The sequence below is a fragment of the Talpa occidentalis genome, unplaced genomic scaffold (genome assembly GCF_014898055.3).
Source record: "Talpa occidentalis isolate TD23 unplaced genomic scaffold, MPIMG_talOcc4v2.1 talOcc4.2, whole genome shotgun sequence".
Taxonomy (NCBI): Eukaryota; Metazoa; Chordata; class Mammalia; order Eulipotyphla; family Talpidae; genus Talpa; species Talpa occidentalis.
Genome location: NW_023602073.1, coordinates 124,260,921 through 124,273,014, shown reverse-complemented (window position 1 = coordinate 124,273,014; position 12,094 = coordinate 124,260,921). Strand labels below are relative to the sequence as shown.

Genomic DNA, 12,094 nt, shown 5'->3' with positions numbered 1-12,094 from the left:
GATAGAAAGTAAAATAGAAACAAAATAGACTCATGAGAAGCATGTGTAGAACTGGTGGGAAGAAAGGACATAGAAAATATTGTGAACAGGGGCCTCCCTGGTGGTGCAAGGGGTTAGGATGCAACCTATGAAGCTGTCCACAGCCTCTGTAGCAAGAGTTCGATCCCCAGCTGGCCAGGGAGCTACCCACATGGTGCAGCAGACCTCTCCTGACTCACCCGCTGCTCCCCTCAGCATTGTACTTCGGTCAATCTGCCTGTTCTGTTCCCCGCTCTGTCTCTGGTGAATCCTCTCATGCCCGCCCCTCACCTCTGGCCTGTACCCCAACTCTTGTATGCATAAATAAATAATCTTAAAAAAGAAAATACTGTGAACAGGAAAGAGAAGGAAGAAAGTGTAAATGTTACTGGAGAAGATTTACTTGGAGAAAAAAAGGGGATGTTCCCAATAAATGAGTAAAACCTGAACATGAGAGAGGTCAAAGTAATACTGAAGGTCAAACCACTGGGGGGAAATGAAGATAAAAGAAAGTTAGCAGGAGTACAGGAAATAAATTAGATGTGGAGATGGTTGAAAAGGGGAAAGAGATGTTCATAGAATCAGAGACAGAGGAAACGATATACAGGGATATATTTAAAAGGTAGAACAGATGAGAATTCAAGTGTGAAAGAAGCAGAAAGGGAAGATTTGAAAGAACTGGAAAGGATTACGCTCAGTGAAATAAGTCAGAAGGAGAAAGACAAATACCAGATAGTGTCACTTATAAGTGGAATATAGAGAAACTAGACAAAGGGTCAGATAAAGCCAAACTCAAAAATTAGCCTTGAAAGCTGGCTCTAGAACTGAGGCATAAGGGGTAATCGGAGAGCATGAGAGGCAAAACAAAACAGGGAGAAGCACTAGAGAAGTACATGTGCTCGTGGGAGCACCACAGAGCTTCACAAGAAAGGGGAATCCTAAACTTCCAAATACAAACAAAAAAGTAAAAAAAAAAAAAGAAAATAGGAGATAAAAGAACTTGATATAAAGAAAAAGTGAAAAAATTGAATAATGACTAATATTTTTTAGCACATGTCCTGAGCACTTTTTATGTCCTTTTTTCATTTAATATCCCCAAACCTCGATGAGGTAATTATTGTTAGTTTCTATAGTACATAGATTAAAAAAATGAAGTTTATTGTAGTTATTTGCCCAGGGTTAAATAGTGGTGAAGCAAAGGAAAAGGATTTGGTTTTAGGCCAACAGTCTAGAGCTTGCTTCATACACATAAATATTGACTCTAATATTGAATGCAAAGAGTTGAAGAGTTAGGTGAGTAGAAGAAATACAAATTACAGATGTTTAAAAAAAAATGTCTGGGGCCTCCCCAGTGGAACAGCAGGTTGAGCGCAGCGCTGTGAAGCTGTCTGCAGCCTCTGCAGCGCGGGTTCGATTCCCGGCCGGCCATGGAGATACCCACATGGTGCGGCAGACCTCTCCTGTCTTACCCGCTGCTCCCCTCAGTAGTGCTTTTGGTCAGTCTGCCTGTTCTGCTCCCCGATCTTTCTCTGGTGAATTCTCTCACCCTCCTGTGCCTCTGGCCTGTACCCCAGCTATTGTATAAATAAAAATAAATTAAAAAAAAAAGTCCATGAGAGCAAGGAGCATGCCAGCATGGGGATGCAGAGACTTACTGCACGGATGCTAACGAGAAGGAAAGAATATGAATGGGAGACAAAGGAAACAAAGCAAAAAGCCAGAGGAATGCCAGTGGGGGAAATGCTGTCACAATTCTTTCAGTGAATAAATGTTTTGTACCTTCCTGTAAATATAATGGATCTTGCTAAATATTTTTATTTTTTCTACTTCATTAACCCATGTCTGGGTGTCCCTTTTAGGCAGATTAGCTGATCCCACCCAAAAAACAGACTGTGGCTACACTTCTGGGGCTCATCTGTGCATCTCCGTGGACAGTTGGTGGGCTGGTAAGTTAAATGTAACAATCAGAACTCAAGTTGATGACCTTTCTATAAAGAATCCATATGACCTATAATCTCAATTAGAACAAAAATAAGTGCCAACATAACTGGTTTTATTACAAGAATCTGCTTGATTCAAATCTTCTGAATGTTTTGAAATGGGTTTTTAGCTAGATATTTAAAATGTTCCTTATTAGTTTATCTGATTATAAAAATAAATAGAAGAATTTATGATCTCTTATCAAATAAAGCTTTGTCAACAAGAAAATATGTATATATTAGCAAATGTTTAAAATAGATCGGGTTATCAAATTGAGGATATATTCAAAAAATATAGTGTTCTATAGATGTTTCTATTTTTTCTTTGTTATCTATTGTACTTTAGAATCTATTTTTTTAATTCCAGTGCAGTTATTATCCATGATTTAAAATAATAAATCTACAACATAAATCTATTCTGTTTTGTGAAGGTAAAGTTTTAAAGAGAAACATATTTGAGTTGCCTGTGTCAGAAAAGGAAATTTTCCGATGGTCTCTGAAAAACCCAGAACTGCTAGTTAAATCTTACCACGTTTCTAGCTCTCAGAGTTTACTTTTTTAAAAATTTTATTTTATAGATCTTTTACATCATTTTTCATTTTTGCACAATGTATGCATTTTCATCTTGGTTATAGTCCCCATACAATTCCCCCCCCCTTGTTTTGATCCTACTCCCTCCTCCCCCCACCCCCTATAGTGTGTCTCTGGTTTATAGTTGCTTGTTGATTTTGATTTTTACTTTATTATAACTAGTCTTTTCCCTGGTCCCTTATTTAGGTTTTCTAAGTTCCTGCTATGAATGAGACCATCTGGTATTTTTTTTTTCTGGCTTATTTCGCTGAGCATGATCCCCTCCAGCTCCATCCATGTTGCTGCAAATTGCATGAGTTTATCTTTTTTGATAGCTGAGTAATATTCCATTGTGTATATGTACCACATCTTCTTGATCCAGTCATCTATTTTGGGGCATTTGGGTTGTTTCCATAGCTTGCCTGTTGTAAATAGCGCTGCTATAAACATATGGGTGCAGGTGCCCTTTTGAATTAATGTTTCTGTGTCCTTCGGGTAAGTATCTAGGAGTGGAATTTCTGAATCATATGGAAGCTCCATCTTTAGCAGACTGAGGAATCTCCAGACAGCTCTCCATATTGGTTGGACCAGTTTGCACTCCCACCAGCAGTGCAGGAGAGTTCTTTTTTCTCCACATCCTATGAATTTACTTTTATAATAGATTTCTTTAATTCAAAATAAAACCACTTTCAAATGTTAACATTTATAATAATTCTTTTGTTTATACAGCCTTTAATTATTATCTCTCTGCAATGCCCTTCCTTGCTGCAATTGATTCTGGCATAATGGGGATATCATCAGACAATGTCACATTTCTGCCACCATCTAAGGATCAAATGAATTTCTGTTATAATATTTCTAGCTGTCGTTCATCTTTTCCAGAAGCAATGAAAAAGTGGAATGAATTTTATCAGGTTATGATTTTTAGTGTTTTAATTTATGCTTCCAAGAGCAACCAGATAACTCTTCAATTATTTAACGTAGGATATTTGATGCATTGAACAATATGGACCTAAAAAATAAAGTTCCTAATATGAAAATGTTTATGATGACAGCAATATTAATAGAAGCAGATTATAGCATGACATCTTTCTTATTACCAGTACAGTATTATGGTTGCCCTATCCACTCTTCTGGCACCACATAAATTACATGCGGATATGTGAGCCCAAAGAAATTGTCAATTAATAGTGCATAAAGTGTCCAAGTTCATCATAATTTCAGATAAACTAAGCAATCATCTGTTCAGAAATACAATTACAGAATAAGTTGTGGTGAAATTGATCAAGTTATTTCAATTCTCTTGATAAATAATCACATATGAATTGACTAAAATAATTATTTAACAATGAGAATCAGATTTTGGTGTTCCAAGTAAAGTGTCATGGCTGAGAGTACATGACCGAAGATCAAATTTCCTTTTAGAAAAATTGTTCATTATATTGCATATGACTAAATAAAATGCATTTATACCTCTTATTCTTCCTATTTCTGACTTTTTAAATATTTTTTGGAAATTTCATTGCATATCAGGGGATAGTCAAATGAATAAAATATTAAAGATTGGGTTCTGAATAGTATAAAATTTTGAACATTTCAAAAATATGTGATTTATTCTTCCCATATGGATTCAGCATTACTAGTAATTAACATAATATTAACCTTTTTAGGGAGTGTTAAGCATCAAATTATTTAAACCTTAATTCTTAGAAAAATGGTCTCCTCTCATTTAGAATGAGAGGAGAGGTATTTGTGACTATAATAGATTTGTGAATATAATAGTATTTGTGAATATAATAGTATTTGTGATATATAGTATTTGTGAATATAATAGATTTTTAAGATAGGAGATTGTTTGCCTCAATATTGCCATTTTTCTTCTTGGATAGCATGTTCAGTCACATTCTAGTAGCTTTGAAGACCTGTTGAAGTACCTATGGGCTGCACATGTCTCATCCTCGCAGGCTGCTCATAAAAATTTTGACAATAGGTAAGAATGGATCTAAAGTTATTTTGTTTTAATATGGTATCAATCTTTACATCTTTCACTGTCCCTTGAAGTCTTTTTCAATTTACTAATATGTGAACCATGAGGGAATGCTATGATAAAGAGAAAACTGACAGGAAAATAAGAAACATAACAAAATAAAAAAAATAATAAAACAAAACCAGTACAGAAAAGTTTTAAAAGTCTGTTTAAACACAAACTGGTGTCCATAGACCAAATTGGCAAGTAGCTATAGGATCTCTGCATCATTTTGATCAAAGAATGTAACTTGTTTAGCAATTTATTTGGAAGGAAATATACAACCATCTTGGCTAGCAAGCAAGAGAGTTAAAGTAATGTCAAAATTCTCCCTCCATTTTATAGCAAGTGAGTTTAAATGAAACAGTATGTGAAGTGAATGACGTTATTAGAGGTGGTGTGTGCCACCCAGAATAAGAAATGGAGGATAGCAAGAAGGAAAGAAAGGGGGTTAAAAGCATATGTAAACACAGGCACACGTGATTGAGGACTTATTACTAACCACCTACATTTATCTTTCCCACTGACCTCACATACTATTAAGATAAGCAAATCAGAGACAAGAGACTCTATGTATAGTTTATTTCTTAGTGTTGCTTCAAAAGTTGATTTTACCTTGATCAACAAGAGTTCATCCTCTTTGCAAGTCCAGCAGAATAATTAGGATTATAATCATCATAAAATCTTCTTGCTATGACTCAGTTCCTCAACTTATTTCTGATGACTACCAAGGAGGGGTGAGGTTATCAGTCAAGGAAGTAGAGAGAGGGTTATTGACATCAAACTTGAAATCAAGTCATTATAGTTTATAAAAAATAGTTTATAAAATAATAATTTTATTAGTAGCTTTTCCCCAAGCACATGGAAAACTACATTTCTCTAGAAAATAACATTTCCATAGTAATTTCAAAGGGTGATAGGATCAGCACTCAATATCTGGATTAAAATGGCAAAATTGAATTTATTTCAACTCTAGGAAGGGAGAGCTAAGTTGGTCAGACACAGTGTCACTGACACAGTCACAGCATTAAGGGATCAGTGGATTTTCAGGCATAGGTGGATTGGGTCAATAGTATGAGAAAGTCACTCAGGTAAGACAGTTGTCGATTGGCATTAGAAGTATATTTATGTAGACAGTTTGTTCCGATGGGCTGACTTCAGATATGAGATATGACTGATTGGATGCTTACAAAAACATATCTACTGAGGTAAATTTTGATGAATGATTGAAGAGTTCTAAAAATGGTATGGTGGCCACATGTTGTGTCTACAGGACATTTGCCTTTTCTAGGGATAAGAGAGTCAGGTTTTATCAAAATCAACAAGTAACTATAAACCAGAGACACACTATGAGGGTGGGGGAGGGGTGTGGAGAGGAAGGATTAGAGTCCAATAAGGGGGGGTGCAATTGCATGGGGAATATAACCAAAATGAAAATGAATACATTGTGCAAAAAAAAAAAATGATGTAAGAATTATATAAAATAAAAAATTTAATTTTTTTTAAAAAAGAGAGTCAGATTTTATTCTTGCAACTTTGACAGCACTTCAAGTAGCTAAAGTTCAAGGATGTTGTAGATAATTTTTCTTATAGATGTTGTACAAGGTCTGTCATTTGCTCACTTGATTTTTTGTTTTCATTGCATCTATTTTTAACTATTGGATGTGATTATATTTGAATACTATTTCAATAGAGCAAATTTATAAATAACTTGAATCAAACTGATAATCACATGAATTGCTGGATGAATAAGTTTAATTGTACATGTGTCTGTTTTTTTTCACATTCCATAGGAAAAAATATCTTTTAGTTATTCCTAATAGAAATGTGTGTTTATAAGTGCAATTATTTTTATAGTAACATATTTACTTTACGCCCTTCATTATCTTTACTATGCTATTACATGCTGTCTCCACAGGTGTCACACCCTCCTATTTCTAGAGTTTCTTTTTATAATATCTGTATAGTGCCAGATTCTGAACTATGAGTTTTCCTATAATTCACTCAATTTTTATAACAATGAAATTTCATATGAAATAACTCTTCAGAAAATATGTAGATAGTGGCAGGAGGGAGATTTATATCAAATTTTGTCTGAATCCAAAGTCCATGCTTTTACCCTCATAGCGTCTTTGTTAATAAAACTATATATGCTGTATATAAAAATGATGTTAAGAGACACTTAACCACAGCTCTTCTTCCCTCCTTAAGGATATGTCCACATCCCTTGCTCTCTTTTATGTGCTATTGGCTCCCCTACATTCTATGCAATGTCTAGTCAAACTATTATTAAGATTGTATGACCTGCACTGAATATCTTCATGTATTTTCTCTTTCATAAATTTGAGAGTTGGCCATTGGTATTTTGATAAGAACCTAAAGTATTAATCAATTTTTCTGTAGTCAAAGCGGTTATTTTACCCTCTGTCTTCACATAGCTGCAGATGAACAACATATATACAGATGTGTTTCCTTGACCAGATGGTATATAGCTATTACTTTCTAGTCCATGACATCTATACCCCCATGCCTATATTACTTAGAGTAATACATGGGAAATGCAATAAATCATATAATGTCCAAAATTAACATAGAAGACCTTAGAGATTGATGAGCAAGATGCAGAATATAAATTATTTCCCAGGGAATGAGCATGGTTCAAAATACAGCTCAAGAGTTTACTAGAATAGGTGATACAAATGATATAAAATTATTCACTGAAAATTTTTAAAAATAAATTTAAAATTTCTTTCACAAGTACAGAAAAAAGGTGTTTCTAGTATATATTATCAGAAAAATAGACCAAATATCAAACTACCTAAAAATAAGAAAATTTTTCTGCAAGTTATTTCAGTTTTTAGTGGCTATCTTAAATAAAAATCATGTGTTCTTCAAAAGATACCCAAATCTAACTGAAGTTTTTCCAATGTGATTTTATATTTTCAAGTTAAAATAAAAAGACTCAGTCACATTTCAGAATTTATCAAGTTTTTGCATGCTTTGTAAAAAGGGCAAAACATTTGACTAAAATACATATTTTCTAGGATGGTAATTTGCACATTTAATAATCAAATATTGTCTTTTCAGATTTTCAAATCTAGGAGCCACCATCAACACTGAATTTCTATGTTGCATATCCTAACACATAGAAGAATGTAGTTTCTAGCAGGTCTGTTTTGAAAATTTAATTGGCAGAATTCTGAGTGGACTAATTCTAAATGTATACTTCCTTCTCACTTGTCTAATAGGTTAAAATATTATTCTAAACAAGAAGCAGATTTTGAAAGCAACTGGGCTTTATTTGTGGATTATTTAGCTCCACCACTCTTTCCCTCAACCTTGATGAGAACGCATGAATTCCAGAAGGGTCTGCCAACACGAATGCTTGTTAGTGGGGATAAAGGCCACTTCATCAGGGATTTCACTAACTTACAAAACATTGTCCTGTTTGCTCTAAGTTTTCTTCACAAAGTACATAAATACACAGGTAAGAAATACAGACTATTATTTTACAAATCCCTGTACCTTGATTTCATAGGTAATGAAATAGCATTAAATTCATAACTATGAATGTTTACAAGGACTGTCTAAAGAAGGAAAGATTGACTTGTATAAGTATCTGTTTCAAGGTCTTAACAATAGTCCTTGTGGATCTCTGATAGGGTTCATTGCATTACCATGTTCTCTAATATTTTCCTTACTTGGAGTATACTTTCCACTGGGATACTTGAAAATAACAGCAGAATATCACCACATTTTAGTTTGACAAGGAAAAAAAGGAGATAAGTTCATTTTCTTCCAAGTTTTTTTGCAGCAGAAAGCTTTTTTGACAATGTTTTACAATTTTGTTTCATTTTGATTTTAAGTGAAAACATAATAATATAATAATGAAACTTTGCGTGACTAACAGAACCATGAAATAAATTGTCTTATATGAATGTCCTTCATCCTGTTCTATTGATTATACATGTAAAAAAAAAAATCTGACGCCCCAAAAATTCTGATTTGGAGGAAGGCATATTCCTCCAAATTTTATGTTTACTGGTAGTGGAAAATGAAGAAGAAATTACATAATTGTAAATTTTAAAATTATAATATAATTTGCTTTCCCAGATACCAGTTACTCTTTTTCTGTTGAGGGAAAAAAGAATGTGTGTGTGTGTGTGTGTGTGTGTGTGTGTGTGTGTGTTTAATTCCTATTTCCTAAAATAAAATTCGGAAATAGGATATGAATCAACATTAAAATTAATGTATTGTTCATTACATTTAAACATAATGTATATATTACTTAGGTAGCATTTGGTGTTTGAATAAATAAGCTTTCAAATTATAATAGCAAAATTCAGTAGAATTATATTTCTGATTCACATAAGGATTTGGGGTGTTTATTAGCAGGAGGCTTTCTTTCATGGTAATTCAGGGAAATAGGATCCTTCTAAGTGTGGTACCATCAATCTTCACAGCTTCACAAAGTCAAGGGAATCAGAGAAACTGGCCCCTCTTTAAAAGTCCAGAAAAAGTACTGTACTGTACTGTGAGAAACTATTATGCTATTTAATCCATCTGTGACTTAACGCTTAGGAGAGTTACCAGCTTGAACGTGATGGTGTTGACTACCTCTTGAATCACTCACATCTATTAACCACTGACACCCACCACAAAGCTGATTTTACTTATCAGAATTTTGCTTTTTGGTATTATCAGCTGTAACCATACTAGAGACCAAAGTGAACACTGATTTCTATGTCTTTAATATGGTGTTTTACCTAGCATTTTTAAATTATCCTGTGTAGTATTTAGTTTACCTCATTGTCCATTTTGACTCATGTTGTTTACAAGTGAAAATTAAAACACTTGACCTGTATCTCTTTAAAGGACTCAAAAGAAGTAGATGTTTGGAATCTCATTTTACTCATGTTCTGTCATCTTGATGGACTAAAATACTGTTTGCCTTTCTGCAGACTATGGATTTTATAATCTCATTTCATCCCTAATATCTTATTCTGTCAATTATGGATATTTTGAGGTTTAAAATATTACTTGATTAAAAATAAAAATAGCATTGCAATTTAAAGGTCCAGAACTACCAAATACAGTTGTATCTCACATAACTTTGGCAAGAATTGTTATATAGTCCCAGTAGATGGGGATTGGGAGAGACCCATTAATAGGAGAATTACAAAATTTGTTGATCTGCCAATCATCTTTGCCACCTTGTCAGACAGAGAAATTACTGTCTAGATACAGATGATATAAGCTAATTATAACCTCCTAGTATGTAAAGGGTGAGGGACTGAGAGATGGTTAGAAATGATCTGATTTATAGATTGTTTATAATAGATGGTATTTGTCTTTTCACCATGTGATTTCACTTAGCAATGTAAGTCAGTTGGATAAAAGTAAATCACTCTTGGTCCTCCCCGGTGGTGCAGCGGTTGAGCGCTGGGTTGCGAAGCTGCCCGCAGCCTCTGCAGCGCCTGTTCGATCCCCAGCTGCTCCCCGGCCACCGCTGGAGGGTCCCGCATGTCGCGCAGACCTTTCCTGCCGCCTGCTGCTCCCCTTAGCAGTGTACTTCGGTCCTTCTGCCTGCTCTACTCCCTGCTCTGGTGAATTCTCTCACCCTCCCGTGCTTCTGACTGTACCCAGTGCTTGTATCAATCAATCAATCAATCTTGTATAAATAAATAAATAAATCTTTAAAAAAAAAAAAAAAGTAAATCACTCTTGTGAAATGTAAAAGAATGAACAAACCAAACAAAACTCATAAATACAGAGAACAGATTTGGAGATACTAGAGGGAAAGCTGGTGGGGGGACGGATTAAAAAAAGAGTAAGGGCCTCCCTGATGGCACAAGGGGTTAAGCACCACACTATGAAGCAATCCGCAGCCTCTATAGCACAAGTTTGATCCATGGCCAGGGAGAACCCACATGGCGCAGCAGACCTCTCCTGGCTCGCCTGCTGCTCCCCTCCGCAGTGTATTTCAGTAGATCTGCCTGTTCTGTTCCCCACTCCATCTCCGGTGAATCCTCTCACCCCCTGCATCTCTGGCCTGTACCCCAGCTCTTCTATACATAAATAAATAAATCTTAAAAAAAGAAGTAAAGGGTATCAATTGGAGATGATGGATGGAATTTAGTCTTTTGGTAGTGCACATGCCGTATAAAGATGTATTATAATGTTGAACACCTGAATGTTAGCAAACTTTTTTTTTTGTTTTGTCTTCTTTGGGTTCCATAAGGTTACAACAATGTATGTGATTTAGGGGAGTAGGTTCACACCTCAAATGTATGTTACCACGCAACCCCCACCATCAAAGCACTCATGGTTCTTTCCCCATTAGTCTTATTTGTGAAAATTGGTATTTCACCTTTCATGAGTTTTTATGTATTTAATTGTTGCTATATCTATTTTTAATTGTTTATGTATGTAAGCTTGTATATGAAAGTATAATATGATTTTAAATAACAAGACATGTTTTATTAAATAACATAGAAAACATGCTCATTCTGTAAAAATTAACTTGTCCTTTAAAAATTATTTTAACATTTGAGATCAAAATTAAAATTTTACTTACAACTTTAAATACCTTTACCATTTCTCTAGGAACATTGTCTTTCATTGTTTGGGAAACTGTAATGAAGTTAAAGGTTGCAAGGAATCTATTTCAAGAGATTTTGGAATTCAGCCTTCACTATTTTAATTAAATTCTCTGGAAATCAATAATAAAATGAAAATACCCAGTGACAATGGTTAAAGGAAGAGTACTCACAAGGACTAGTCCTTACATGTTTGCATAATTTTGTTATTGTTGTACCTCTATTTTTAATTTTGAATTAATATTGCTGTTAATTTGCTTAATAAATAATTTTTGAATTGCTGTCAATACTAACTGAAATGTATAATGTAGATTCAGCTGAATAATTGACAACTTCTGATAAGTTAATAAAGGTCACAAAATCTGTTCATACTTTTGGATATTATTCTACCTAAATAATTTCATGAAATTTGTAGGAATGGATTTTCATAGTAAATAGCAAAAATACTGAAGATTTTTAAGTGAAAATTAGAGATGAATTTGGATTTCTAAAACACTTTAAAATCAACTATTAGTTTAGAAGATATTACTTGATTGATCAGTGTTTTGGGAAGTTGTTCAGTTATAATTTGGGGGGGACCAGTATGCCCTTAATGAACTCCCCCTCCACCTCCATGCCACGGAGAGCCCAGGCACCTAGGACTCAAACTTCCATCAGGCCATGGATCTGCCATAACCCTTGGAAGGGGATTGCTGGGAATGAAGGGTGGGGTTAAGTGGCATGCTTGTTAGAAAAGGGAAGACGTGGGCTGGAAGGAAGTTAGTTTTTTTGCCTGCCTTCAGTGTGCAAGCCAGGCCCCAGCTAAGGCAGCGTTACTGGTAGGAACGATAACCTCTCTCACTCACTCTCTCTGCTCCCCTTCTTTTCATTTCCCTTATAAATAGCCCTTTATTAAATTTATA

The 12,094-nt window shown here is 34.6% G+C and overlaps 1 protein-coding gene across 1 annotated transcript in view; it reads left to right on the top strand.

Moving 5' to 3' along the window:
- Positions 1–11,469, top strand: part of LOC119251527 (protein LEG1 homolog) — a 35,644-nt gene extending 24,175 nt beyond the window's left edge. Inside the window, exons 5-9 of the mRNA XM_054698161.1 lie at positions 1,878–1,964; positions 3,297–3,481; positions 4,457–4,557; positions 7,842–8,080; positions 11,200–11,469. Of these exons, the coding sequence (XP_054554136.1) occupies positions 1,878–1,964; positions 3,297–3,481; positions 4,457–4,557; positions 7,842–8,080; positions 11,200–11,300 (713 nt within the window). The 3' untranslated portion in view covers positions 11,301–11,469. The remainder of the gene's footprint in view (positions 1–1,877; positions 1,965–3,296; positions 3,482–4,456; positions 4,558–7,841; positions 8,081–11,199) is intronic.
- The last annotated feature ends 625 nt before the right edge of the window (positions 11,470–12,094 follow it).